At 37.2% G+C, this 24,289-nt stretch overlaps 2 protein-coding genes across 5 annotated transcripts in view; one reads left to right on the top strand and one right to left on the bottom strand.

Annotated features, from left to right (window-relative positions):
• Nucleotides 1-20,865, top strand: part of FAM185A (family with sequence similarity 185 member A) — a 61,003-nt gene extending 40,138 nt beyond the window's left edge. For 3 of the 4 annotated variants that reach the window (XM_037162231.2, XM_037162230.2, XM_037162232.2), the window contains 3 exons: nucleotides 2,053-2,148; nucleotides 6,215-6,349; nucleotides 20,390-20,865. In XM_037162231.2, coding sequence (XP_037018126.2) covers nucleotides 2,053-2,148; nucleotides 6,215-6,349; nucleotides 20,390-20,502 — 344 coding nt within the window. In that variant the 3' untranslated portion in view covers nucleotides 20,503-20,865. Of the gene's footprint in view, nucleotides 1-2,052; nucleotides 2,183-6,214; nucleotides 6,350-20,389 lie in introns of all 4 variants that reach the window. The other variant, XR_005084820.2, reaches the window with a different exon arrangement.
• A 970-nt stretch (nucleotides 20,866-21,835) lies between these two features.
• Nucleotides 21,836-24,289, bottom strand: part of FBXL13 (F-box and leucine rich repeat protein 13) — a 284,235-nt gene continuing 281,781 nt past the window's right edge. The window contains exon 21 of the mRNA XM_053668913.1: nucleotides 21,836-22,022. Coding sequence (XP_053524888.1) covers nucleotides 21,836-22,022 — 187 coding nt within the window. The remainder of the gene's footprint in view (nucleotides 22,023-24,289) is intronic.

Here is a 24,289-nt window from a genome sequence, read left to right as displayed (position 1 = left end):
AAACAAAAAATTAGTGTATGTTTTACTAAGTAGCTTTTTCTATATTACCTTTGCTTTTCCTTTTGAAAATACACCTTGAGTAAAAAAATGTTTTGACAGCCTTCAAGGGATGGGCCATGATCACAGCTCAACCCTGACAACATGGGAATGTAATTACTTAGTGGCTTAGGATACAATTATGTAGCTGTGATTATTTCCCATCTGCAGGGGGAAGGGGAGAGAAGTGTAAAGTGTTGTTTACGAACCACCTAAAAACTTTGTATTTTTTCTTCCTAGAGAAAGCAAGAAATCAAACCAATGTTTCAAATATTTTATTTTGTTCAACCTTGCACACATTGCAAGGAAATGCACACATTGTATAGTCTGCATTTTTTATAATAGTGTATTTTTACTTGGCTTCTTTTAGGATGTAGTAAGGACTTTAAAAGGAGTTTCTGTTGGTTCCTGAGGAGAGCAATATTCTTCTTTGTCCAACTTTTCTATGTTTATTTATCCCTAGTGGCTTGATTTCCCAGTATTTTAAGTTATCTTTTGACACTTAAAAAGTAAATAAATGTTCCCTGGCTGGCATAGCTCAGTGGATTGAGCGCGGGCCTGCGAACCAATCGCGGTTTGATTCCCAGTCAGGGCACATACTAGGGTTGCAGGCCAGTTCCCAGCAGGGGACGCATGAAAGGCAACCATACATTGATGTTTCTCTCCCTCTCTCCTTCCCTTCCCCTCTAAAGATAAATAAATAAAATCTTTAAAAAAATAAATAAAGGGAATTAAAAAAAAGTAAATAAATGTTGAATCAATATATTGTACACCTGAAACTAATATAATATTGTATGCCAAGTATAATTAAAATTTTTAAGTTAAATAAATTGATTCTGATAAAGACCATTTTTTCAGTATAGACTAGAAATAAATTACTATAAATTATGTTGGAGTCAGATTTTAAACAGTTTATTCCCAAGTTGTCTTTTGAGTCATGTAAAATTTAAAGAAAAGTGTTGACTCCATATGTTATAAAAAGTGTAGTAATATAATTTTTGGCAGTAGTTTTATCATACTGCCTACTTACTTTGTTTCCACTTTGAAGTAATGAAAGCTCCAGAAAAATACGCTTTTTCAGAGGCCTCTCTAAAAAAATATGTGTGTGTATACACACACATACACATGCACATACATGTACATATACATACATATATGCATGCTTTGGCTTTTGCCATGCATGGGTGAGGAGAAAAAAGGAGAAGCTACTTAGTACTGACTCTTCAACATCATTTGCTTACTTCTTTATCGTCTGTCTTGAACTTGAGATGTTGGCTAATTGAAAAATGGAAGTCATTGATCACATAAGGAACTTTAAGTATGAAATCAGGACCACCTTAATTGTGATTTTCTTCCCCTTACTTAAAATATCTGTTCAATTCCAGAAATTTGAAAAGAAATATTTAGGTATAAAAAGCTTTACCCACTTTTCAATTGATTCCCTGTCCCCACTTCTGTCCCTCTCAGAAATGCAGCAAAACCTTATGTAATCTTTCATTCTGAGCAACACTTTTAAGTAGTAGCAGATTTGCTAAAGGGAGAAAATACAAGGTTTTGATTTTTGTTAACTTTGCCACTGCTTATATGTGACTCTACACAAGATAAAATTCTTCAGTAAAGTTTGAAAGTTGATAATAAGTTAAATGTACCAGTGATGCTTAAGCCATGGTCTTGGCTGTCAAGGATGCATTGTTTATGTACTGTCCTTCCTGCACATTAGGGTTTAGAGTAAACATGTTTAGACAGGATGCCTTAGATGTTTAGAGATAAGTTATGCAGGTTACTATAGACATAGGAATTTTAAGTTGTCTAGGTGTATAACTATATTTCTGGCTTTGTTTTCATTTTGAAACAGAACATGGAATAGTTGTAAGAAAATTGTTAAAAAAAAAACCAAACTTTGGAAGACTCTTAGCTCCTTATCCTAATGCTGAAGCAGAGCTTTTTAGTTCAACTTTATAATTCCATTTACTCAAATAAGGATTATCATGTTTATGTCTTTTTCCTTCCTCCCAGATTCGTGCTCTGGATGTCTAAAAGCCTCAACTCATCAGGGTGCCTTGGATGTTTATGTCAGCCAACTGGGGAAGGTGGAATTGAAGTCCCATGAAGGTTTGCCAAGTGAACTGTTTTACTTTGACCCCGTGTAAGGAAGGTTTTACATAACATTCAGGAAACAGATGGTCAAATTATCTTATTTATAGTACTGACAAAGTGTTTTCAAGAAACTTTCTTCTGATAGAACCTGATTTAGAGACTGGAATACTAGTCTTGTAGACTGATGATCTTTGAAACTTTGGGAACAGAGCCATGAAGACTTTCTTTCCCTTTGTAGTGCAAACAAAAATATTGTATTCTATTGACTATTATTGTAAAATGTTTTAGTGTGTGGGTTTTTCAGTTTAACTTTTGTTTTGAAATAGAGTATTATTTGAAAAATGCTCTCATCCATTCTTTTGAAAGTTTTATGGCTACTGTAAGAGGACCTTTTGAGGCCATGACTCTAGAGTAATAGTTTTCAAAATGTGATCCTGAAGTAAAGGTATTAGCAGGAGAGACCTCTAACGAGTTTGTTGGCTTGTCTCTTAAAGTATCAAGACTTATTGTATGGCCCTGGCCAGATCGCTCAGTTGGTTGGAGCGTCATCCCAGTAAGCCAAGGTTGTGGGTTTGATCTCTTGTCAGGGCACATAGAAGAATCAACCAGTGAATACATAAATAAGTGGAACAACAAATTGATGTTTCTCTCTCTCTCTCTCTCTCTTTTTCTCTTTCTCTTTCTCCTTGTCCCTGCCCACTTCCTTTCTCTCTAAAATCAATCAATAAAAATAAATAAATAAAATTACTTATTATGTGTCTTTTCCTATAATATTATTTCTAATACAAATAATTTATTCTAAGACTCTAGATCTTTCATTAAAATTAATACACTTAGTCCTGGCTAGTGTGGCTCAGTGGATTGAGTGCTGGCCTGTGAACTCAAAGTTTGCTGGTTCAGTTTCCAGTCAGAGCACATGTCTGGGTTGCAGGCCAGGCTCTCAGTTGGGGGCATGCCAGAGCAACCAATAGTCGTATCTCTTGCACTTTGATCTTTCTCTCCCTTTCTTTCTCCCTTCCCCTCTCTCTAAAAATAAATAAATAAAATCTTTCAAAATATAAATAAATAATGTAAATAGTAAATAATATAAATAATATAAATTTATATCATTTATAAATATAAATAATATAGATTATTTTAATATATAATATACTGTTATTTATATAACAGCATAAATTGTTTTATTTAATAATATTAAATAAAATTAATATTATTTATAAATAATATCTTTAAAAAATAAAAGTGATATTCTTTGTAGTAATCTGAAGACTGTGTACATATCCATGGACACATGCATGGTGGCAAGTGGCCTATGTACTTGGAGTATCTTGGTCACTAGGGCTGAAGTGGCCTGGGTGCAGAAAGTTAAGAACCATAACTCTATGGTAGACTCTATGGCTCTAAGAACCATAACTCTATAAAAATTTTTAAAGTAAATCCTAGAACCTATTTCATATTGGCCAGATCAGGATAATATGTGTAACAAGGAAAATACTTCCTTTCAGAGACCAGTTGTTCCTGCTGTTAGTAATTTATTTACCCCATTGGTTTAATTATTATTTTTTTCCTTCTGTCAATGAGGCTAACTTGTCACAGTGTGAGTATAAAAGTACAAAAACAGAGGTTCTGAAACTGAAGTTACCGCTGATACGTAGGTGTGATTTCATTTCTTAAGATCACACTTTTTTCCTCTAAATAATATGTTCTGATTAAATTTCTAAGATCTTCAATAATGGTATTCAGAGTATTTTGTGAATGCCAAAGTAGTCATATAATTGCGTTTTCTTATTATGAAGACCAAAGGAGAAGAAAAGAAACCATTACTGCATTTAATGTAACTAGGAACAGAGTTAATTAGCTCTCACATGAAATTTTTTTCCTGTTTTGTATGGAGGCACAGAAAACTAAAACAAACAAAGGAAGGATTGTTAATCTTCATCCACCTGAAATATTTTTGAGTGTTATTTGGAATGTTCTTTCAGTAACCTATTGAAATGGCATATGATGTCACAAAATTTGATTAAGATTACAATTTTACATTTTCTCCTAGTGGAACTGTGTTACTAGCAGAAGCTTAAAGATAACTGGAAGCAGAGATTTCTGTCTTACTTGTAATTCTCATTACATTTGGCAACAGTAACTTTTTTAGAGAAATGGAAATTTACTCAGGGTTCTAGTGCTTGATGTTTAGTAAAGACATTTGGAATCCTTTCCACCTGTACCTCTGTCTTGCTACAGGGTTCAGGGGCCAGCCACTTGAGTCTCTTAGGGCTTCAATATTTTGCCATTTGAAAAAGTGTTAAAATGCTTGTTTTCGTTCTCCCTGTGAAAATCATGGGATCTTATTAATTCATTCAGAAAGGCCGTGTTTAGGCTTGGTCAGGCCTGCATCTGAATATTGACTTTTCCACTTAAAGTTTGTCTTGATAAAACCACTAATCTCAGTATAATATGTCTTCATTAGATGATGCTTTTCTTTCTTAAAAAATACCATGTTAAAGGGGACATTTGGGAGTTTTTAAGACATGAGAATTCTTAATTCACAAATAGTACTAGAGCATTGATAGAGCTGGTTTTTGTTTTTGAAGATACGGAAAGAATGGGGAATAAAACTATTCACATGGCTTAACATTTTTAAAGCTCTCACAGATTTAAGATTTTTTTATTCATTTAAGAACAGAGAAAATCACATATGATGTATTTTGAGATATAAAGTCCTTAAAAAGTTTTTACAATCTATTATTTTCTACTTTTTAAAGTATGTTTGGTAGAAAAACATGTATTTTCTATTCATCTAAAAGTTTTTCAGTTGTTTTTTCCCTAAAGTTTTCATATATGATGTTATGGGGAATCTCCTGTCAGTAGTTTACATTTAAGCTCTGAAAAGCTATTTGTTTTTTAAATAAAATAAACCAGTTGTAGTGATATGCTTTGTTCTCCCCTTTTTTGAGGAATAAATATGAGAGTTCATCAGTCTTACCCCAAACTTCTAGCTTCAGTTTGGAAGGCTAAGAAGATATGAAGTTACTTAAGCTGATATTAAGCAAACTAGAAAGCAAACAATGACCCATAAATAAGTGCATTCTAAAAGGAACCTACATTATTCACAATGGATGTCATCCTGACCATCTTGTCCACAGAGGTGGGGTTAATGTTTATGGCAGGGGCCATACATTTCAAAACTTTATGAATATATGAGGAACAGTGAAAGAAAACTTCTGACAGAGGAGTGTGCTAGTGAGTTTGCAGTATAACCCACATCATTGTTTTGAAAATGCTTCCTTAGCTAACAGTACTTTTTAAAAAATTTCTTCCTTTAGAAGCTTGAATTGCTACAAGATTATAGTGGAAATAAAGTTTATTGTCTGGCTTCAGGTACCCAAAAGACTGTGATCCACTGAAAAGAAACATTAGATAGTTAAAATTCAAATATTATCTTCTTCTTATTATTGTTATCCCCCTGTTCCCAACAAGGTACAATTGAAAGCATGAGAGCTCAGGGTTCTAGGTGAATTATAATGATCAGTGAGGTCACAAGTTCTGTCATAAGATGAGGTAGTGGTGTGTGAAATACCACAGTGGTTAAGAGCATAGGCTTTGTTGTCACTGAAGTGGCTCTAGATTCCAACACTAGCTCCAGTGAGAACTTGAGCAAGTTCTCATCTATAAAACCAGGATTATAATATCTCATAAAGTTGATGTGGATATTAAAGGAGATAAAAGTACAATAGTTAAGGCGTAATTACATTACACCTTAGTATATGCTCGATTAATGGTAAATCCTTTCTATAAACTTCATGTGTAATAAATCATTTTTCTGTGATGAGGGCTTTTGGAAAAAGAAGAAATAGTAGTTTATAATATCCTAATAACACACTCTTGACATAAGTTACTATGAATGCCTTGGGGTAAGGAAACATTGACCACCAGAGAGTAAGCAAAAGACACGGCCGTTTAAGAAAATATACTAAGGAATAAAGACTGTACCAGGAGGAGTGCTACTCAATCATTCATTTTTGAAGTAGACTTCGGTACTTTTGATTTCTTTGCATTAATAAGCTCTTTTATAAACTTATTACAGGCTCTATTCTCGTCAAGGTTGCATCTTCTCTTCAAGCTCATTTACAGTTATCAGGAAAAGAAGTTGATGTGAACTCAGAAGTCTGTGTTCAAGAGATGGCTGAAACTCATAAAGACGGTGGTGTAATAATTACCGGTAAGAGGGCTACATTTTGCTATTTAAGATGAATAGTCATTGTCCATACAAAATTAGAAATGTGTTATGCTTAACTGCAGTTTTATTTTTTTGTTCTTTTCCATTATCATATTTTGTTTTGTATATTCTTCATATAACTGCTTATCACTAACACAATGCAGATCTTTTGTTTGAAATACTATATCATTGGATAAAATTGATTTAAAACATTTTATCTTAAAGAGAGATTTTTTGCACACCCATGCTCAAAACAGCATTATTCACTATAGCCAAGAGGCGGAAGCAACCCATATGTCTATTGATGGATTAATAGATAAATAAAATGTGGTGTATACTACATACAGTGCAATGTTTTTCATCACTGGAAAGGAAGAAAGGCCTGTTGCATGTTACAATGTGAATGAACCTTGAGGACATTATGATAAGTGAATTTAGCCAGTCATGAAAAGATAAACTGTACGCTTCCACTTATGTGAGGTATCTAAAGTAGTCAGATTCAAAGCAACAGACAGAAGGAGGAGAGGAAAATGGGGAGTGTATACCCATATACAGTGGGTAGAGTTTCAGTTTTGCAAGATAAAAAAGTTCTGGACATCTGCTGCACTACAGTGTAAATATCCTTACCACTACTGACCTGGAAACTTAAAAATGGTTAAGATGATACATTTTATTAGTGTGTTTTTTTACCCCAATTTAAAATTTTAAAAATTATTAAAAAAACTTTGAATTCTTGGACTTAAAAATCAGCTAAGTACATACCATGCAAGATTTAAAGTTAACTTTGTATGATTAGAATGAATAGGAATTTGGTTTGGTATTATGCACATTGAAAGATTGCTTTGTGAGTATAATAGAATTTCAGTCTTAGAAATGTGAATAGCCTTGTACATTTTACCTAATTACTTCTGATTGTATTGATCATCAATACTACTTTTAAAAATACTTATTGTATAGATAATATACATACATACTAAAAGTAATTAATGCTGGTGAGGTTTGCCTTTAAATTTTACCAGCACCAAGAAGGGAACTGAAATTAAAGTGTGTACACGTATGTGTACTATAGGGTTATCCATGAACCTAATGTCTAGAAAAAGAAGTATGTGTGGTGGCAGTGGTGGCAGTGCAGGTGGTGGCAGCAGCTGTGGGGTGTCTTCATGAGACCAGGCTTCAGTGTTAAATATTCAGTTTATATGTTAAGAAAGCAATCTGCTGAAAATCATAGAATATTAGTAAAAAGCATAATAGTAATAAAAATAACACCTGTATGCTCTCAGTACTTAATGGGCAACTCTTAGTTACATGATAAAAATTAAAGTGTATTAAATTTGGTAAGACTCAACTTCTTGTGATCTGATCTCTTGAGTTTGATAAGGAGCCAACAGAATTACTTTCTTTTGGCCCCAGTAATCTAAAGATAATACAAATTTGTTTAATAATGCTCCAAATGATAGTATAATTAAATTATTTTATATATGTTAAGAATGTTTGAATTATAAATTAAAGTTATTTTGTAATTTTTCATTCTGTTACTCAAAATCATACACCTTTCTGAAATTTAGATTTTGTTTTAATTCAGTTTTGAAACTCCATTCTGATCACTAAGCCATTGAAACAATTACCTCGTTAAATCATTTAAGAACACTTACTAGTTCTGTCATTGGATAAAATTGTTATCTGCAATGTGATCTCTTTATTAACTTCTAGCCCATTTCTACTCTATCAAACCAATACCACCTCAAAATTAATGTATTTAAAAACAAACATTATCTTTCCATAGTCTAGCTCTTCCTCCTGCTGTCTTCTATAGTTTCTTTCATTTGGTCAGGCAGTCACTCAACAAGCATTTATTGACTCACACTATGAGAAACTCCAAGTGCAATAATAATAAAGTATGGTCCATCTGCCATATGAGGTGCTAACATTCTAGTGAGGCAAGACAAACCAACCAGTGAATACAATAAAGTGGAAAAATGTTATAACAAAGTCTTGTACATGCTATTGTGAGAGCACGTAGGTGACACATCTAAATTAGACTAGCACTGTGAGTTTGAGGAAGTGAGAGAAGCGTAATACAGCTAGAGAATAGAGAGTAAGGGGGAAAGTGACATAAAAGGGGACTAGAGAGTTTGGGATGCAGTCAGACCAAATAGGACTGATTTGGATTTTATACTAAGTACATTGCAAAGCCACTGAAAGGTTTTAATCTGGGCTTCACATAGGCAGGTCTGTATATTAGAAAGATCACTGAATGTTGAGTGAGGAAAGATTAGAAAAGACAGTAGTGGGAAAAGAAAAATTTAAATAGCATCAGGTTACTGCAGTAAATACAGGAGAAAGAGTTCAGTGGCCTGGACTCCACAGTAGTCTAGGTTGAATTCAACATGAAAATAAGCCTTCAACCCTTTATTTTATTTTTAGGGAGGGGACAGGAGAGAGAAAGAGAGGGAGAGAAACATTGATGTGCAAAAGAAACATCGGTCAGTTGCCTCTCACACACCCCTCCCTGACAAGGAATCTGGCCCACAGCCCAGACGTGTTCCATGACTGGGAATCGAACTGGCACCCTTTTGTTTTGGGGGATGATTTTCAACCCATGGAACCATACCAGTCAGGGCTCCTTGAACAGATTTTGGCAGATGAAATAAGTGTGTGCTGTGAGGAATATGCATGCTTAACTCAGTTATTATGAAGCTTCTCAGCCTAACTTGTTGTTTTGGGAGTTGTTACTATGTTTTATATTCTAGACCCTACTTCCTAAACCAGCAAGTCACAAATTGCAGAATGAATTTTATTTCCTGTTCATACTGCAAGATTCTAGCTCCTGATAAGAATTCTTTTATAGAGCAGGAAATGATATCCTATGAAGCTGGGCCCTAGGTAGTTTGTCAGTGCTGTTAGATTAAATCCATTAGAGTGATAAGGCCCTGAAATAAAAACAAAGCTGTTTGGGACTTCTGCTCAAGATGGCAGTATAGGTAAATGTGGCTTGTCTCCTCACACAACCACATCAATTTATGGAGACTTATAGAGAAGAACTAAGCTGTAGAACAATCATCATTCAGACCTATCAGAAATCAAGCTGAAGGTGAGTCCTACAACTATGGAATTAAAGAAAAAAATACATCCAGTCTAGTAGGAGGGGCAAGGCATGGAATGGGCTGGCCCCACACTCACGTGTGGTGGGCAAAAATCAGGAGAGCTATCTGAGGAACAAGGAGTCTTAGCCCTACTCCAGGCTCCCCAGCCCAGGACTCCAGTGTCAGGAAGATATTCATTAGTTCAGGCTGTAAAAACCAGCAGGGATTGAGGCTGTGGAAGACAGAAACTTCCGGAATCCCAGGAAGTTCCTCTTAAAGGGCCTACACACAGATTTACATGGACTCTCTCCCTCTGAGCTCCAGCGTGGGGACAGCAGATTGAAAGGCATCAGAGGCATACAGAGAAGAACTGAATTGTCCAGCATGAGGTTTAGAGGTGGAGGGCAGCTTTCTTCCAGACAGAAGTGCTCACAGAGGCCGCTGTTCCTTTTCAGAGCCCTTACGCCACAGAACTGGCCTGCAGGGTCATATCTGAGACTCACTGTTTGACCCACCCAGTGTGAAACGTTGGGTGTGAATTATTATAGGCAGCTGAGCTTAGCTCATCCGGGTCTTTCTTATAGAGCCTATGAAGCACAGCAATGGAAATAACAGTCTCTGCTAAGAGGTCTGGATTATATCTGTAGCATGACTTCTGCAAGATTTCTGCAAGAAGCCATGCCATAAAATTTAGTCCCAAGGGCTCAGGCTTCCCACAGGATTTGATGTTTCAGTTCTGTAATTTTACTTGATTTACTGCTAACTGGTTTTTCTTGCTGTTTCTGTCAACATAAATAAATTTATGTTGTATGATTCTGAATGTGATTTACAATTATTAAGAGCTATTCTGAGGTCAAAAGAAAGCCTGGGACTTTCTCAGGCTGAAATATTTACCTAATGAAAAAATGTGCATGTGTGTTTATTCTTTTGGGTGCGCTCTCCAATTCTTATGAGATCCTTGGTGCTAATTTTTGTCTCTATTCTTACATGGCAAGTTCAACAGATGGTGAATGGTTTAGGTCACGTATTTCCAGGAAAAAGTTGATTTCTCTATTAGGTTTTAGATTTTGTTCATCAACCTAAGTATGAAACCTCACTGTGGAATATAAAGCCATTCTCTAAGCCTCAGAATGCATGTGGTCCAAAGTCTTTTTGTCTTAAAACTACCCAATACAGGTGTTTAGAGAGTATTAGAGATAAAGTGTATGGCTAGCCAAATGGTTGTTGTCATAATCATAGTAGGAAAGGTGGCACTGCGGTTTTACTTTATTTTAGTCAAACTGGATATGTGAAGCATTTATTGGGAATCAAAATAAACCAAAATAGAAGAGAGTTCTCATTCAGCTTATTTTTAATTTGTAGAGTGATACTTTTATGGTATTGTGATTTATGATGGAAAGCTGGTTCATTGGTTAGAAAAGAGATTGAAATGAGACTAGTCCCACAGGATAGCACTTTTAAGATCTAGAGATACTGTTTTCTCTCCAAAAAGGACAAAAGTCTATAGTCTTGATATGACTCAGAAATACAGGGATTTTTGTTTGGTTGGTTTTTTTTTTTTTTGAACATTGAAGTTTTGGTTTCTCCACGCTTATAGCACATGGATTTGTCAGTTATGTAGATATACTTCAGGATGACTGAGAAGAAATTTAGTAACAGAATGAAGAATGCGATAGGCTCATGGCTGTTTAAAAATACTTTCACAGGGATTTAATGTGGGAATTGCCATCAGTCATTTATGCTTTTATAGTGTTTTTGTTTCCCCATCACTGGGGAAAGTGTAAACTTCTGGGAGTATCATAGATCATTAAACATCAACTTTGTTAATGTTTGCAAAAAAAAAAGGTTTTGTTTCTACTCATCTACAAACATTATATGTAAGGCCAGATAGTAAATGTGTTAGACTTTAAAGGCTATATAGGGTTTCTGTTGCATATATTTTTTGTTTTTGTTTTTTTTAAATAACTGTTTAAAAAAGTAAAAGTCATTCATATCTCTTAGAACACAAAAATAGCCCTCAGACTAAATTTAGCTACAGCTTGCTGACTGCTAGACTAGAAACCAAAGCGTAGGCTCCAATCATAAAGGATTTGAATTCTGTTTGTAATGCCTGGGTTTTTTGTTTGTTTGTTTGTTTCTTTTTCGTTTAGTATTCTGATCATTCAAGAAATACTGAACTACAGCCAAATCATACCCTGAATGAACTCTTCCCAGTTGTAAACTAAAAATGATTTATGCACATAAAAGTGTAGTCGAGTAAGATTTAAAACACAACACAACCACAGAAGATATATGATGACAAATAAAAACACAAAAGCATGTTCAACATCACTAGCCATTAGTGAAGTGCAAACTAAAACCAGAAGATACTATCTACCTGGTAGAAGGCTAAAATGAAAAATACTAATTATACCAAATGCTGGCAAGGATGTGAGGAGATTGGACCTCCTCTGCATTGTCACTGGGAAGGTAAAATGATACAACTACCCCAGCATTCAGTCTGGCAGTTTGTTAAAATATAGGTTATAAACTATCTAATTTTTAAAATTTAAGTTTAAAATTAAACTACCATGTGGCCCAGCAGTTAAAGTCCTAGCCATTTATCTTGGCAAAATGAAACTTCATGTTTGCATATAAACCTTTACACAACCCTGGCTTGTGTGGTTCACTTGGTTGGGGCATTGTTCTGTAAACTGAAAGGTTGCAGATTCAGTTCCCAATCAGGGCCTGTGTCTGGGTTTGTCCCTGGTCAGGGTATGTATGAGAAGCAACCAACCTATGTTTCTCTCCCTTTCTTTCTCCTGGCCTTCCCCTCTCTCTAAAATCAATAAGCATGTCCTCAGGTGAGGATTAAAAACATTTTTTAACTCTACACAAATATTCATAGCTTTATTTGTAATACCCCAAACTGAAAATGACTAAAATATCCTTCTAACCATAAATGGTTACACAAACTGTGGTATGTTCTTACACTGGAATACTATTCAATGATAAAAAGGAACAATCTATTAATACATACAATTTGGATGAAACTTAAAGGAATCATGCTGAGTAAAAAGTCAGTCTCAAAATGTTGCATACTGTACGATTCATTTACATAAATTCTTAAAATGACAAAATTATAAAGATGGAGAACAGACAAGTAGTTGCCAAAGGTTAGGGAAGAAGAGAGAGAATAAGACTATAAAGAGATGTCATAAGGGACTTTTTTGTATCTTGATTATAATGATGGTTACATGAATCTATACATGTGATAAAATGTCATAAAAGTATATTCAAAACATACAAAAAGTGAGTATGCAAAAAATGAAATATGAGTAAGCTTAGTAGTCTAATTAATTGTACTTTGCCAACTAATTACCTGGTTTTGATAATGTACTATAGTTATATAAGATGTCACTATTGGGCAAACTGGGTAATCGGTACATAGGACTTCTTTATAATATTTTTGCAACTTCTTTTTTTTAATATGTTTTATTGATTATGCTATTACAGTTGTCCCATTTTCCCCCTTTTATTCCCCTCTGCCCTGTACCCCCCTCTGCCCTGTATCCCACACCCACATTCCCCCCATCCTCATTCCCCACACCCTCATTTTGTGTTCATGGGTCGTATGTATAAGTTCTTTGGCTTCTTCATTTCCTATACTATTCTTAATCTCTGCCTGTCTATTTTGTAATTGCCATTTATGCTTCTTAGTTCCTGTACCTTTTCCCCCATTCTCCCCACTCCCTGCTGATAACCTTCCAGGTGGTCTCCATTTCTTTGATTCTGTTCCTGTTCTAGTTGTTTGTGTAGTTTGTTTTAGTTTTTGTTTTTAGGGTTTGGTTGTTGATAGCTGCGAGTTTGTTATTTTACTGTTCATATTTTTTGAAACATTTTATTCATTTATTTTTAGAGACAAGGGAAGGGAGAAAGAGAGGGGAAGAAACATCAATGTGTGGTTGTCTCTCACATGCCCCCAACTGGGGACCTGGCCCTCAACCCAGGCATGTCCCCTGACTGGCAATCAAACTGGTGATCCCTTGGTTTGCAGGCCAGCACTCAACCCACTGAGCCACACCAGCCAGGGCACTGTATTTTTTATATTTTTATTTCTTAGATAAGTCTGTCTAACATTGTATATAATAAGGGTTTGGTGATGATAACTCCTTTAACTTGACCTTAACTGGAAAGGACTTTATCTGCCTTCCCATTCTAAATGATAGCTTTGCTGGATAGAGTAATTATGGATGTAGGTCCTTGCCTTTCATGACTTGGAATACCTCTTTCCAGCCCCTTCTTGCCTGTAAGGTCTCTTTTGAGAAATTTGCTGACAGTCTGATGGGAACTCCTTTGTAGGTGACTGTCCCCTTATCTCTTGCTGCTTCTAGGATTCTCTCCTTCATTTTAATCTTAGGTAATGTAATTATGATGTGCCTTGGTGTGTGCTTTCTTGGGTCCAACTTGGTGGGGACTCTGAGCTTCTTGGACTTCCTGGAAGTCTCTTTCCTTTGCCAGATTAGGGAAGTTCTCCTTCATTATTTGTTCAAATAGGTTTTCAACTTCTTGTTCTTTCTCTTATCCTTCTGGCACCTTTATGATTTTGATGTTAGAATGTTTAAAGTTGTCCCGAAGGTTCCTGAGCCTCTCCTCATTGTTTTGAATTCCTGTTTCTTCATTCTGTTCTGGTTGAACATTTATTTCTTCCTTCTGCTCCAAACTGTTGATTTGAGTCCCAGTTTCCTTCCCATCACTATTGGTTCCTTGTACATTTTTCTTTATTTAACTTAGCATAGCCTTCACTTTTTCCTCTGTTTTGTGACCAGTGACCATACTCAACCATATATGAGCATCCTACCAGTGTTTTGAAATCTGCATCTGATATGTTGGCTGTCTTCTCACCACTTAGTTCTGTTTATGGAGTTTTGATCTGTTCTTTCATTTGGGCTAAATTTCTTTGACTCCGCATACTTGTTATGTGGTAAGGAGCAGAGCCTTAGGTATTGCCAGGGCAATACCCACATCATTGCGCTGTGGTGCTGTATGTGGTGGAAGGGTCTGAGAGGGAACTATGCTGCTTGCTTGACTCTTGGCTAGCTTTCAGTCACTTTCCCTGCTACCCACAAACAAATTGGGCCCTTCTGGTGGTGATTCCCAGGGGGGAAGGTTTGTGTAAGTTCTTGGACCCTGTGGGTCTCCAACAAACTCTCCTGTGAGGCTGGGAGTTTCTCCCGCTGCCTCGACCCCCACAGGTTTTTTCAGTCAGAGGTTTTGAGGCTTTGTTTACCCACACTGGAACCCTGGGTTGCATGGTCTGTCTGGCTTCCCAGTTTATCCTCACACAAATGTGGGACCATCCACCACAGTCCTTTAGCTGCTGCCTTGCTGCTTGTCATCCCCACCCTGGCTGCCAGGTCCACCTCTCCTACTGGTCTGGATGAATGTTTCTTCTCTAACTCCTTGGTTGTTGGACTTCTATACAGTTCCATTTTTTGGCAGTTCTGGTTGATGGTTTTTGAATTTGTTTTTATCTTTCTTTTTGTTGTACAAGGAAGCACTGTGTATCTGCCTATGCTTCCATCTTGGCCAGAAGTCCTGTTTTTTTTGCAATTTCTTGTGAGTCCTTAATTATTTCAAAATAAAGAGAGAAAGAAGGTGACACCTTCTTGATGATGGAGGGAAAATGGAAAGAGGGGGAAAAGGAAAGAAACAATGAAGGCTTCTAGATAAGAAGAGGAGTAAAAAGGACTAATTTACCTTTCTACCTCAAACAACAAAACCAAAGTTTTTTAAACAGACAAAATACATGAAAAACAGTTTCCAAGACAATAGGCAATGAAAGTGATCACTGAGAGATAGGAAACAAAATAATCCCCCGCCAACTAACTGCCTCGAGAGTCCCCTGGCTATAGTTAGGACAGAGGGAGAGGGATCTAATGTAGAAACCAGCACACTCCCTGAATGGAGGAGACCGAGGTGAGAATCCACAGAGACCAAGACAGCTAGAGTTCATAGGACAAAATGCCAGAGGGAATAGAATGTGGTGCTCACACAGGTCCAGGAATAATGTCTGTGCTTCTTACCAGAGTAGAAAAAATTGTAACTCATGGAGCATTGGGTAAGGGACTTAGTAGTTGGGAACAATTAGCTCTAGATGGAGCACTCCTCCAGAACTCTCTAACAAATTGTAAAAGCAAGAGATGAAAGGTTTAAACTGTTTCCAAGTAACTGAAATGCATCCCTGAACAAAGCTAAAGGTTTACAGGAATGCAAAAATATTCAGCACCCAACAAAATGAAATTTACAATGTCTATCATCCAATCAAAGATTATCAGACATGCAGAGGCAAGAAAACATGACCCACAGTGAAGAGAGTATCAATTGAAGCCCACCCAGAACAGACACAGATATTAGTATTAGCAGAGTAGGGAGGTAAAAGTTATTATAACTGTATTCTACATGTTTGAATAAAGTTAAAACATGTAAAATATAAAAAAGATCAAAATTGAATTTTCAGAAATAGAAACGAAAACTACAGTATCTGAAATAAAAAATTCAGTGGATGGTGTTTGACATAGAAGATTTGAGAAATATAAAGTCTCTCAAAAAATATTTCTTGAGCAAAACTGATTAATTGTATATGCGCTGAAAACCTAGAGTGTGATGGATTATCTTTGTTAATCCAGTTAATTGAGAGAAAATACAATGATAGACTCCATTACAACTAACTCAAACATTTTCTTGTCAGTAACAATTTGTCGTCAAGGTATCAGGCTGTATTTTTGTCAAGGTTGTAAATAAAGAATGCTGACAAAGAATGCAAAGGTTATGGTTATGGAATTGTGTGTGGTATTAGAGTTTTTGTTTGTGAAATATATGCATTAAAAATAAGATTTCAGAATAATTATTTTCATTTTGTTTCATAAGTTTATGATTGATTTTCCTACCCAGCTGCTAAGGTTTTTGAGGGTATCAGCATATATTTTTACATGTTCTGAATGCTCCCTAAAATACTTAGCATGGTGCTTCCCAGAGTGAGTGGTCAGTAGAGTTTATAATGTAAAAGAGGGAATCCTCCAACTATGATGATGCACTGAAGTGCATCTGCTGCTACGAAGGCAGCACCAGAATCATCCCTCTGGACCAAATGTAAATAAAAACAAAGTCTCTTATACGGTTGGGGGTTGAGTATGGCAGAGAGAAGCTCATCTCAGCTAAGAAGCTTTTCAATCCTACTTTTTTAGGTATATTTTATTGATTATGCTATAACAGTTTTCTAAATTTTCCCCCCTTTATCTCTTTCTGCCCTGTACCCCCCAACTCTCCAACATCCCCCCCGTTCGTGGCCAGAGTTATACATATAAGTTCTTTGAATTCTCCATTTCCTATACCATCCTTAACTTCTCCCCATCTATTTTATGCCTACCAATTATGCTTCTTATTCCCTATACCTTTCCTCCCCTATGTTTCCCCTCCTATTCCCCACTGAAAACACTCCATGTGATGTCCATTTCTCTGGTTCTGTTCCTGTTGTAGTTATTTGCTTAGTTTTTGTTTTCATTGTTTTTCTTTTTTTTAGGTTCAGTTGTTGATGTGAGTTTGTTGTTATTTTACTGTTCATAGTTTTTGATCTTCAATTTCTGAGATGAGTCCCTTTAACATTTCATATACTAAGGGCTTGGTGATGATGAACTCCTTTAGCTTGAGCTTATCTGGGAAGCTCTTAATCTGCCCATTCATTCTCAATGATAGTTTAGCTGGATAGAGTATTGGATGTAGGTCTTGCCTTTCATGACTTCAAATACTTCTTTCCAGTCCCTTCTTGCTTGTAAAATTTCTCTTGAGAAATCAGTTGATAGTTTTATAGGAACTCCCTTGTAGGTAACTCTCTCCTTTCCTCTTGCTGCTTTTAGGATTTTCTCTTTGTCTTTAATCTTGGGTAACTTAATGATGATGTGCCTTGGTGTGTTCCTCTTTGGGTCCACATTCTTTGGGACTCTCTGGGCTTCCTGGACTTCCTGGAAGTCTATTTCCTTTGCCAGGTTAGGGAATTTTCCCTTCATTATTTGTTCAAATAAGTTTTTAACTTCTTGCTCCTGTTCTTCTCTTTCTGGCACCCCTATGATTTGGATATTGGAACATTTAAAGTTGTCCCAGAGGTTCCCAAGCCTCTCCTCATTTTTTTTGAATTCTTGTTTCTTCATTCTGTTCTGGTTGAATGTTTCTTTCTTTTTTTCTGGTCCACACCACTGATTTGAGTACTGGTTTCCTTTTTGTCACTGTTTGGTTCTCTGAATATTTTGCCTTATTTCACTTTGGGTATCCTTCATTTGTTCTTTCATTTTGCGACCAAACTCAATCAGTTCTATGAGCATCCTGCTTACCAGTGTTTTGAACTCTGCATCTGATAGGTTGTCTGTGTCCTCATCACTTAGCTCTTTTTCTGGAGTTTTGATCTGTTCTTTCATTTGGTCTCCATTTCTTTGTCTCGGTACACCTGTTATGTTATGAGGGGGTGGGGTCTCGGTATTCAGTAGGGCAGGGCAACCCTCTTTCCTGCCTTGTGACACTGTGTGGGGGAGGGGTCAGAGGGAACAATAGGCTCACTTGCTGGGCTCTGGCCCCACTTTCCAGTGAACTCTTGTGTGAGACTGGGAGTTTCTCCCACTGTAGCAACCCCTGCTATAGTTTACAGTTAGTTTTGAGTCTTAGTTTCCTATTTAGCCAGCCCTTCCTCACTTGCAGGGTCCGCTGCCTTGCCAGGGGTCTTCTCCCACCTGCCTGGCTGCTCATCTCCTTCCTATTGGTCTGTTTGAATATTTAATTCCTTCATTGTCAGACTTCCATGCAGTTTGATTTTCTGGCTGTTTTGGTTTTTTATTATTTTTAGATTGGGTGTTATTCTCCTTTTGGTTGTGTGAGGAAGTGAAGGGTTTCTACCTACGCCTCCACCTGGCAGGAATTCTGACACTATTTCCTAACCTGTCCTGCAGCTTTGTGAAGTTGTATGACTTCAAGCCTACCTTAAAACCAAAGGACTAAATTCTGTAAATTACTCCTTAGAGCCCTGACTTTATTCACAGGTAATGCTGATTAGATTTGGACAAATCAAGTGCTTTTTGGGGGTTAATTAATGACTAATGACTCTGAACTAGGTATTTGGAGAAATAAAAGAATAAAAAGAACTTGGAGGTGGATATATTTAGGAGATTTGGACAGGGCAGATTTAGAGTGCAAATGCTAGTGTTTAAAAATGTCTTGAGAAAAAATATGTCCTTCCCATTTAATGGAAGTCAGACTACCTGGGGGTAGAGTGGGCATTTCCTTTCTTGGTCAAAGAAACATTGTCTGATTTTCATAGGCAAAGGTATTTAAATAAAGAACAAGCTTTCTGAAACCTCAATTTCTAATATGTGTTGCAAGTTTTTTAGGAACAAATTTATAAACATTACAAATTAGAGTCTTCACAGATTAAAGCCAAAGTGTGAAGAGCTTTCAGTAAACTACTTATTAGCAAGATAGAGAAAGCTTTTTCTAGTATCCTAAATGGAATTTTGTTAACTGTCTTTTATTTTATTTTCAATTTTATTTGTATGTTTATTTGTAGTGTTGTCTCCCAGCTGGAATCCCGTAGCTTGCATGTGCATTTTGTTGGTAGCAGCAGCACCTGCGTGGCCTTTACTGTTGCAGAAGGAATTAGGTGGATTGGCTTCTCTCTCCATAAGCAAGAAATGCATGATTGGGGAGATGAAAAATAATATAGAAGGAAAAGACCTTAGATATTTGGGAAAACCTTATCATTTTTTATGTTTATTTTTGCTGCTACATGATGTAAAGAATAATAAAGTTAGAGTAACCAGCATTCAAGGTTTTCATTTCTTTCCTCTATGTTTATTTGAATCAGTAGAAAAAAAATTGAATTATATAGGAGGAGGCACCTGCACACTACTGGGTACAGGTACCTAAAAATCCTGACCTATCAAATGCAGCACAAGCATAAATAGAAGAACAGATTAAAATTGACAACATGTAACTCCTAATTATGAAGAGTTAGAGGAAAAGGAGAAGCTTCTAAAAAAGGGATTTACCAGTTGGAATGAGAGATTTTTTAACCAATTTAATGAGAAGTGGAATCAACAATATTGAAAATATAGTAAGAGATGTAGAAGGAAAAACTCTAGAGGAAGTCAATGAAAACTCAGCTGTGTTCTGGGAAAGATGCAATGAACTATAAGATATAGATAAGATGATCGCTCCGATTAAATGGGAGACGTAAGAATTCAGAGAAGAATTTGTGTCAGAGAAACACTTGACATAAAGATTGGGTGGTACAAAGCACTTTTTCATCAGCTGGGACATCATATGGTACTCACAAAGGGGAAAAAAAAACTATACTAAAGAAAAGGGTTGCCTGATTTGTGTACTTGGATTCAACAAAGAAAATTTATATGATGAAATGAGATGGTATATTCACAACTCTCGGTTCAGATTGACTGAGTTCTTAAGTACAGAATTAAGCAAGGGAGCATCAGAGATGTGTAACAAGAGACGGCACAGGAGGGGAAGATTACAAAGGGGCACCAGGAAACTTGGAGGTATGATGAACATGTTCATTATCTTGATTGAAGACATGGTTTCACAGGTTTTTTTACATATGCCAAAACTTACTACATTGCATACTTTAATACATGTTGTTTATTTTGTCAATCGTGCTTAAATAAAGCTCTTTTTAAAACCTGTATGCAAAGAAATATAAGACCTGTACACAAAAGGGAAGAGTAGCTTCCCTTTTAAAGTTCTGAGAAGATGAAGGAACAAGTCCAGGTAACCTCTTTGTAACTCCTTCCCAGTTATGTCTTTACCAGGAGTTTGTGCTGTTCCAAAGTGTTTTCAGTGTTAGAGGTGTGTTGTTAGGATCTATGTAGTCAAATATTGCTATTGTCACTCAAGATACAATTTTATGCATTTTGTATTTCAGGGCTCATGAATCAAGGAAACAAACCTGAAAAATGGATTAAGGCTGATGCCCCAAAAGGCACCGTAAGTTTTAGAAGTCAAAGCTGGTTTCAGTCCCTGAAACTGCAAGACTAAGGATGGTTTGAGTTGTAATTCATAATTTTAACAATGATTAGTAGATCCATGACTACAAAAATGCACATACTACTTTCATGTAAATGTTGAAAATGACAAATTATAACAAATCATCAAAGTGGATGAGCACTAGTGAACTGTCTTGTGGGGGAGGGGCTTCAAAATTTATACTAGCTATTGTATTAGTTTTATTATTCTGTAACAAATTACCACAAACTTAAATGACTTAAAATAGTACCCATGTATCAATTCACAGTTCTGTAGGTCAAGAGTGTGCCTAGATTTTCTGTTCAGGGGAAACAAAAAGATAGTGATTAACTCCATTTAAGAGATAAGTCACAGAGCATATAGAACTGTTTTGTCTTTTGTATCTGGAACTCGCAGTAAAGCCTTGTTTCCTTTAAAAATGTATGTTTATGTCCTTTATAATAAAGCTTCACAGATCCTTGTCATTTGCCCTGGCTCGAACTCTTACTCTGACTTATAAGGCCATCTCTGCTTTATTTTTCTAAAGAGAAACTTCTAAATCCCTTGTCAAAAACATCACATCTCTTATGGTTGTTTTATGTAAATGTAACCATGGGTTTGTTCATCTCAAAACTATTGGTTTAAAGTAAATTTACTTGGAAAATTTATATATATATAGTAGTAGTACTTAATTTGGCTTTTTAAAAATCATGATTATTAGCCCTGGCTGGGTTGCTCAGTTGGTTGGAGCGTTGTGTTCTGCACCAAAAAGGTTATTGGATTGATTCACAGTCAGGGCACATACTCAGGTTGCAGGTTCGATCCCCAGTTGGGGAGCATATGGGAGGCAATTGATGTTTCTCTCTCATGTGGAAGTCTCTCTTTCCCCACGCTCTGCTTTTCCCTGTTCCTGTTTTTCTTAAAAAAAGATCAATAAATATATCCTTGGGTGAGGACTTTTTAAAATAATAAAGTAAAATAAAATCATGCCCTGGCTGGTGTAGCTCAGTGGATTGAGTGTGGGCCTGCGAACCAAAGGATCGAGGTTCAATTCCCAGTCAGGGCACATGCCTGGGTTGCAGGCCAGTTCCCAGCAGAGGATGCACGAAAGGCAGCCATACATTGATGGTATTTCTCTCCCTCTCTCCTTCCCTTCTCCTCTAAAGATAAATAAAGTCTTTAAAAAAATAAATCATGATTAGACAGAAGAACTAATGAAGAACTTGGGTATTTAGAAACATTTGTAGTTGAAATAATCAGATGATTTGCTGCTGTTTACACCATCAAGATCCATTTAATAAAAATACTTGCATCAAATGAAGTTGCCCAGTTCTTGATTTTTTGTTTCTCCTGCTTTAGGTGAAGGTCATACTACTTCCTCTTCACTATTGTATGTCGGCTCTTTCACTGTCAACTCTGTATCTGTAAGTGGTGCTGTATCCTGTTGCTCTCTTAGAGGCTTGCCTTCACAATCATAGCCAAACCAAAGTGGAGGGTCATTAGGGCTGTATTCCTGCTGCTGAACTATAGATGACATTTTCTCAGCTGCCTCCCTGTAATAACAGTGCTTAGCATTAGCTACATGCAGAAGGAATCATTAGTGCAGAATTTTCAAACTACTTCAAATTGGGAGTCAAAGAACTCACCGGCAAGAGTTGAATTCACTTTTCACAGCTTTCTTGCCTTGCTGAGCATGAGGGTGTTGGTAATTGTGCTAATAATTAGGATCCCAAGGCTAGAATAGCTCAGTAGCCCTCCAGTTCAGCCAGTTCAGAGATTAACACAGTGACTGGGTAAGGAAATTGCATGGAGCGGGAATACTGAGGACAACTTTATAGTGCTCTTTAGGGAGCCGTCTGGTATTTCCAGTGTCTTAGTTAAGGGAGTACCCTTCCCGGCCAACCTGTGAAGGCTAACCGTGCACCTGAGCAGGAGCTCTCAACCCAAAGTCTACAGATGCCTGTTGGATACATGGACCAACTTAAGAGAGGTCTGTGAACTTTCAACACAATTCATACAGTTTTGTATCTGAGGAGAAGGTTTATGACTTATCAAATTCTCAAAGGTGTCTGTGACAAAAATGATTAAAAATATTATTACTGTCTTTCTCAGTAATAAGAAAACAAAGAGAGCGTTGTTCTGGACCCCAATTCTAACACGGGGGTATGTGTGTTGGTGGGCAGGTTCCCGCATACCTACCAAGCAATTCTCAGACCCCAAGCTGGGTGTCCCACCATTCAACTCAATTCTAACACTGTCTACCCAGAGGTAGCATCAGAATCCACAGGTTAAGGGCTCAGTCCCACAAGACCACCCTTCACTTTGGATGCCAGTTGCAAGTCCAGGTTGTCATCTGGGCTTTTGACTGTTTGGCTGTATTGATCAGAATTTCCAATACCCACCTCCTTGGGTTCAGTTAATTTGCCAGAGCTTCTCACAGAACTCAGAGAAACTTTACTTGCTGGACCCCCAGCTTATTATAGAGCAAAGGTACCTAACCCACTGGTCCACAGCCTATTAGGAACCAGGCCACAAGCAAAGCTTGCCGGAGCTCTGCCTCCTGTACCACTCCCTCACCCCACACCCATCCTCTGCAAAACTCGTCCCTGGTTCCAAAAAGGTTGGGAACTGCTGTTAACAGAGGGTATAACTCAGGAAGAGCCAGGTGTAAGAGATGCGTTGGGAAGGGTTTGGGAGAAAGCGCAGAGCTTTCACGCCATCTTCAGTCATTGCCCCTCGCCCCAAATCCCCGTTCATTCACCAACCCAGAAGCTCTCTGAATTCTGTCCTTTTGGGGTTTTGTGGAGACATCTTTACACAAACAATTGATTAAATCAGTGGCTATTGGTTATTGATTCAACCTCCAGCCCCTCTTTGCCCCCTGGAAAACAGGGTATGGGGCTGAAAGTTCCACCCCTTTCTTCATGGTGTTTTCCCTATGCAACCAGCCCCCATCCTTATGTTTATTAATATAAACCTAGTTGTGGACAGAGTCTTGTTCTGGATAATGAGACACCCATTTCACCTTTATGGCTCTGAAATGATTTCAAGAACTGAGGACCAGAGACCAAATATGGTCTTCCTTTTGCTCTTATCACTCAGGAAATTCCAAGGGTTTGGGGAGCTGTGAGCCAGGAACCTTGGAGGGACCCCTGCAAAAAATGGAATTACTGTCTGGAGGGTGGCCCTTGTACAGGCTTCCCCCCACTAGGTGAGTGTTCTAGGAGCCCATCTGTACTAGTGCACCAGCTGGTGGTGTTATGAGAGGCTGTGTTCAGCTTCAGTGATTTTTCTTGCCTTTCAGTGAGTTTGCTCATTTCATGGGTGATTTACGAGCGCATGTGCCCACACCATGCTGAGTGTTCAGTTTTTGAACAAAACACAGTGACCCACATGCCCCACCCTCTCTGTTCACCTGATCTTGCTGCGAGTGACTTTTTTTGGTTTCCTCGGATGAGAAAAAACCCTCAAAAGGAAATGTTTTGCCAATGTGGAAGAGGTGAAACAAAAAACAGTAAAAGCAGCCCTGGCTGGCGTAGCTCAGTGGATTAAGCGGGGGCCTGCGAACCAAAGGATCATGGTTCGATTCCCAGTCGGGGCACATACCTGGGTTGCTGGCCAGGTCCCAGCAGGGGATGCACAAGAGGCAGCCATACATTGATATTTCTCTCCCTCTCTCCTACCCTTCCCCTCTAAAGATAAATAAATAAAATCTTTAAAAAAAAACAGCAAAAGCACTGAAGGCATCAAAATTGACAAGTTCAAAAACCATCTTGAGCAGTGGAAAAAATGTGTCAGTAGGTGTATTACATCAAATGGA

Source organism: Artibeus jamaicensis, unplaced genomic scaffold (genome assembly GCF_021234435.1).
Source record: "Artibeus jamaicensis isolate MK-2021 breed Jamaican fruit bat unplaced genomic scaffold, CSHL_Jam_final contig_518, whole genome shotgun sequence".
Taxonomy (NCBI): domain Eukaryota; kingdom Metazoa; phylum Chordata; class Mammalia; order Chiroptera; family Phyllostomidae; genus Artibeus; species Artibeus jamaicensis.
This window is presented reverse-complemented; position numbering and strand designations above follow the sequence as displayed.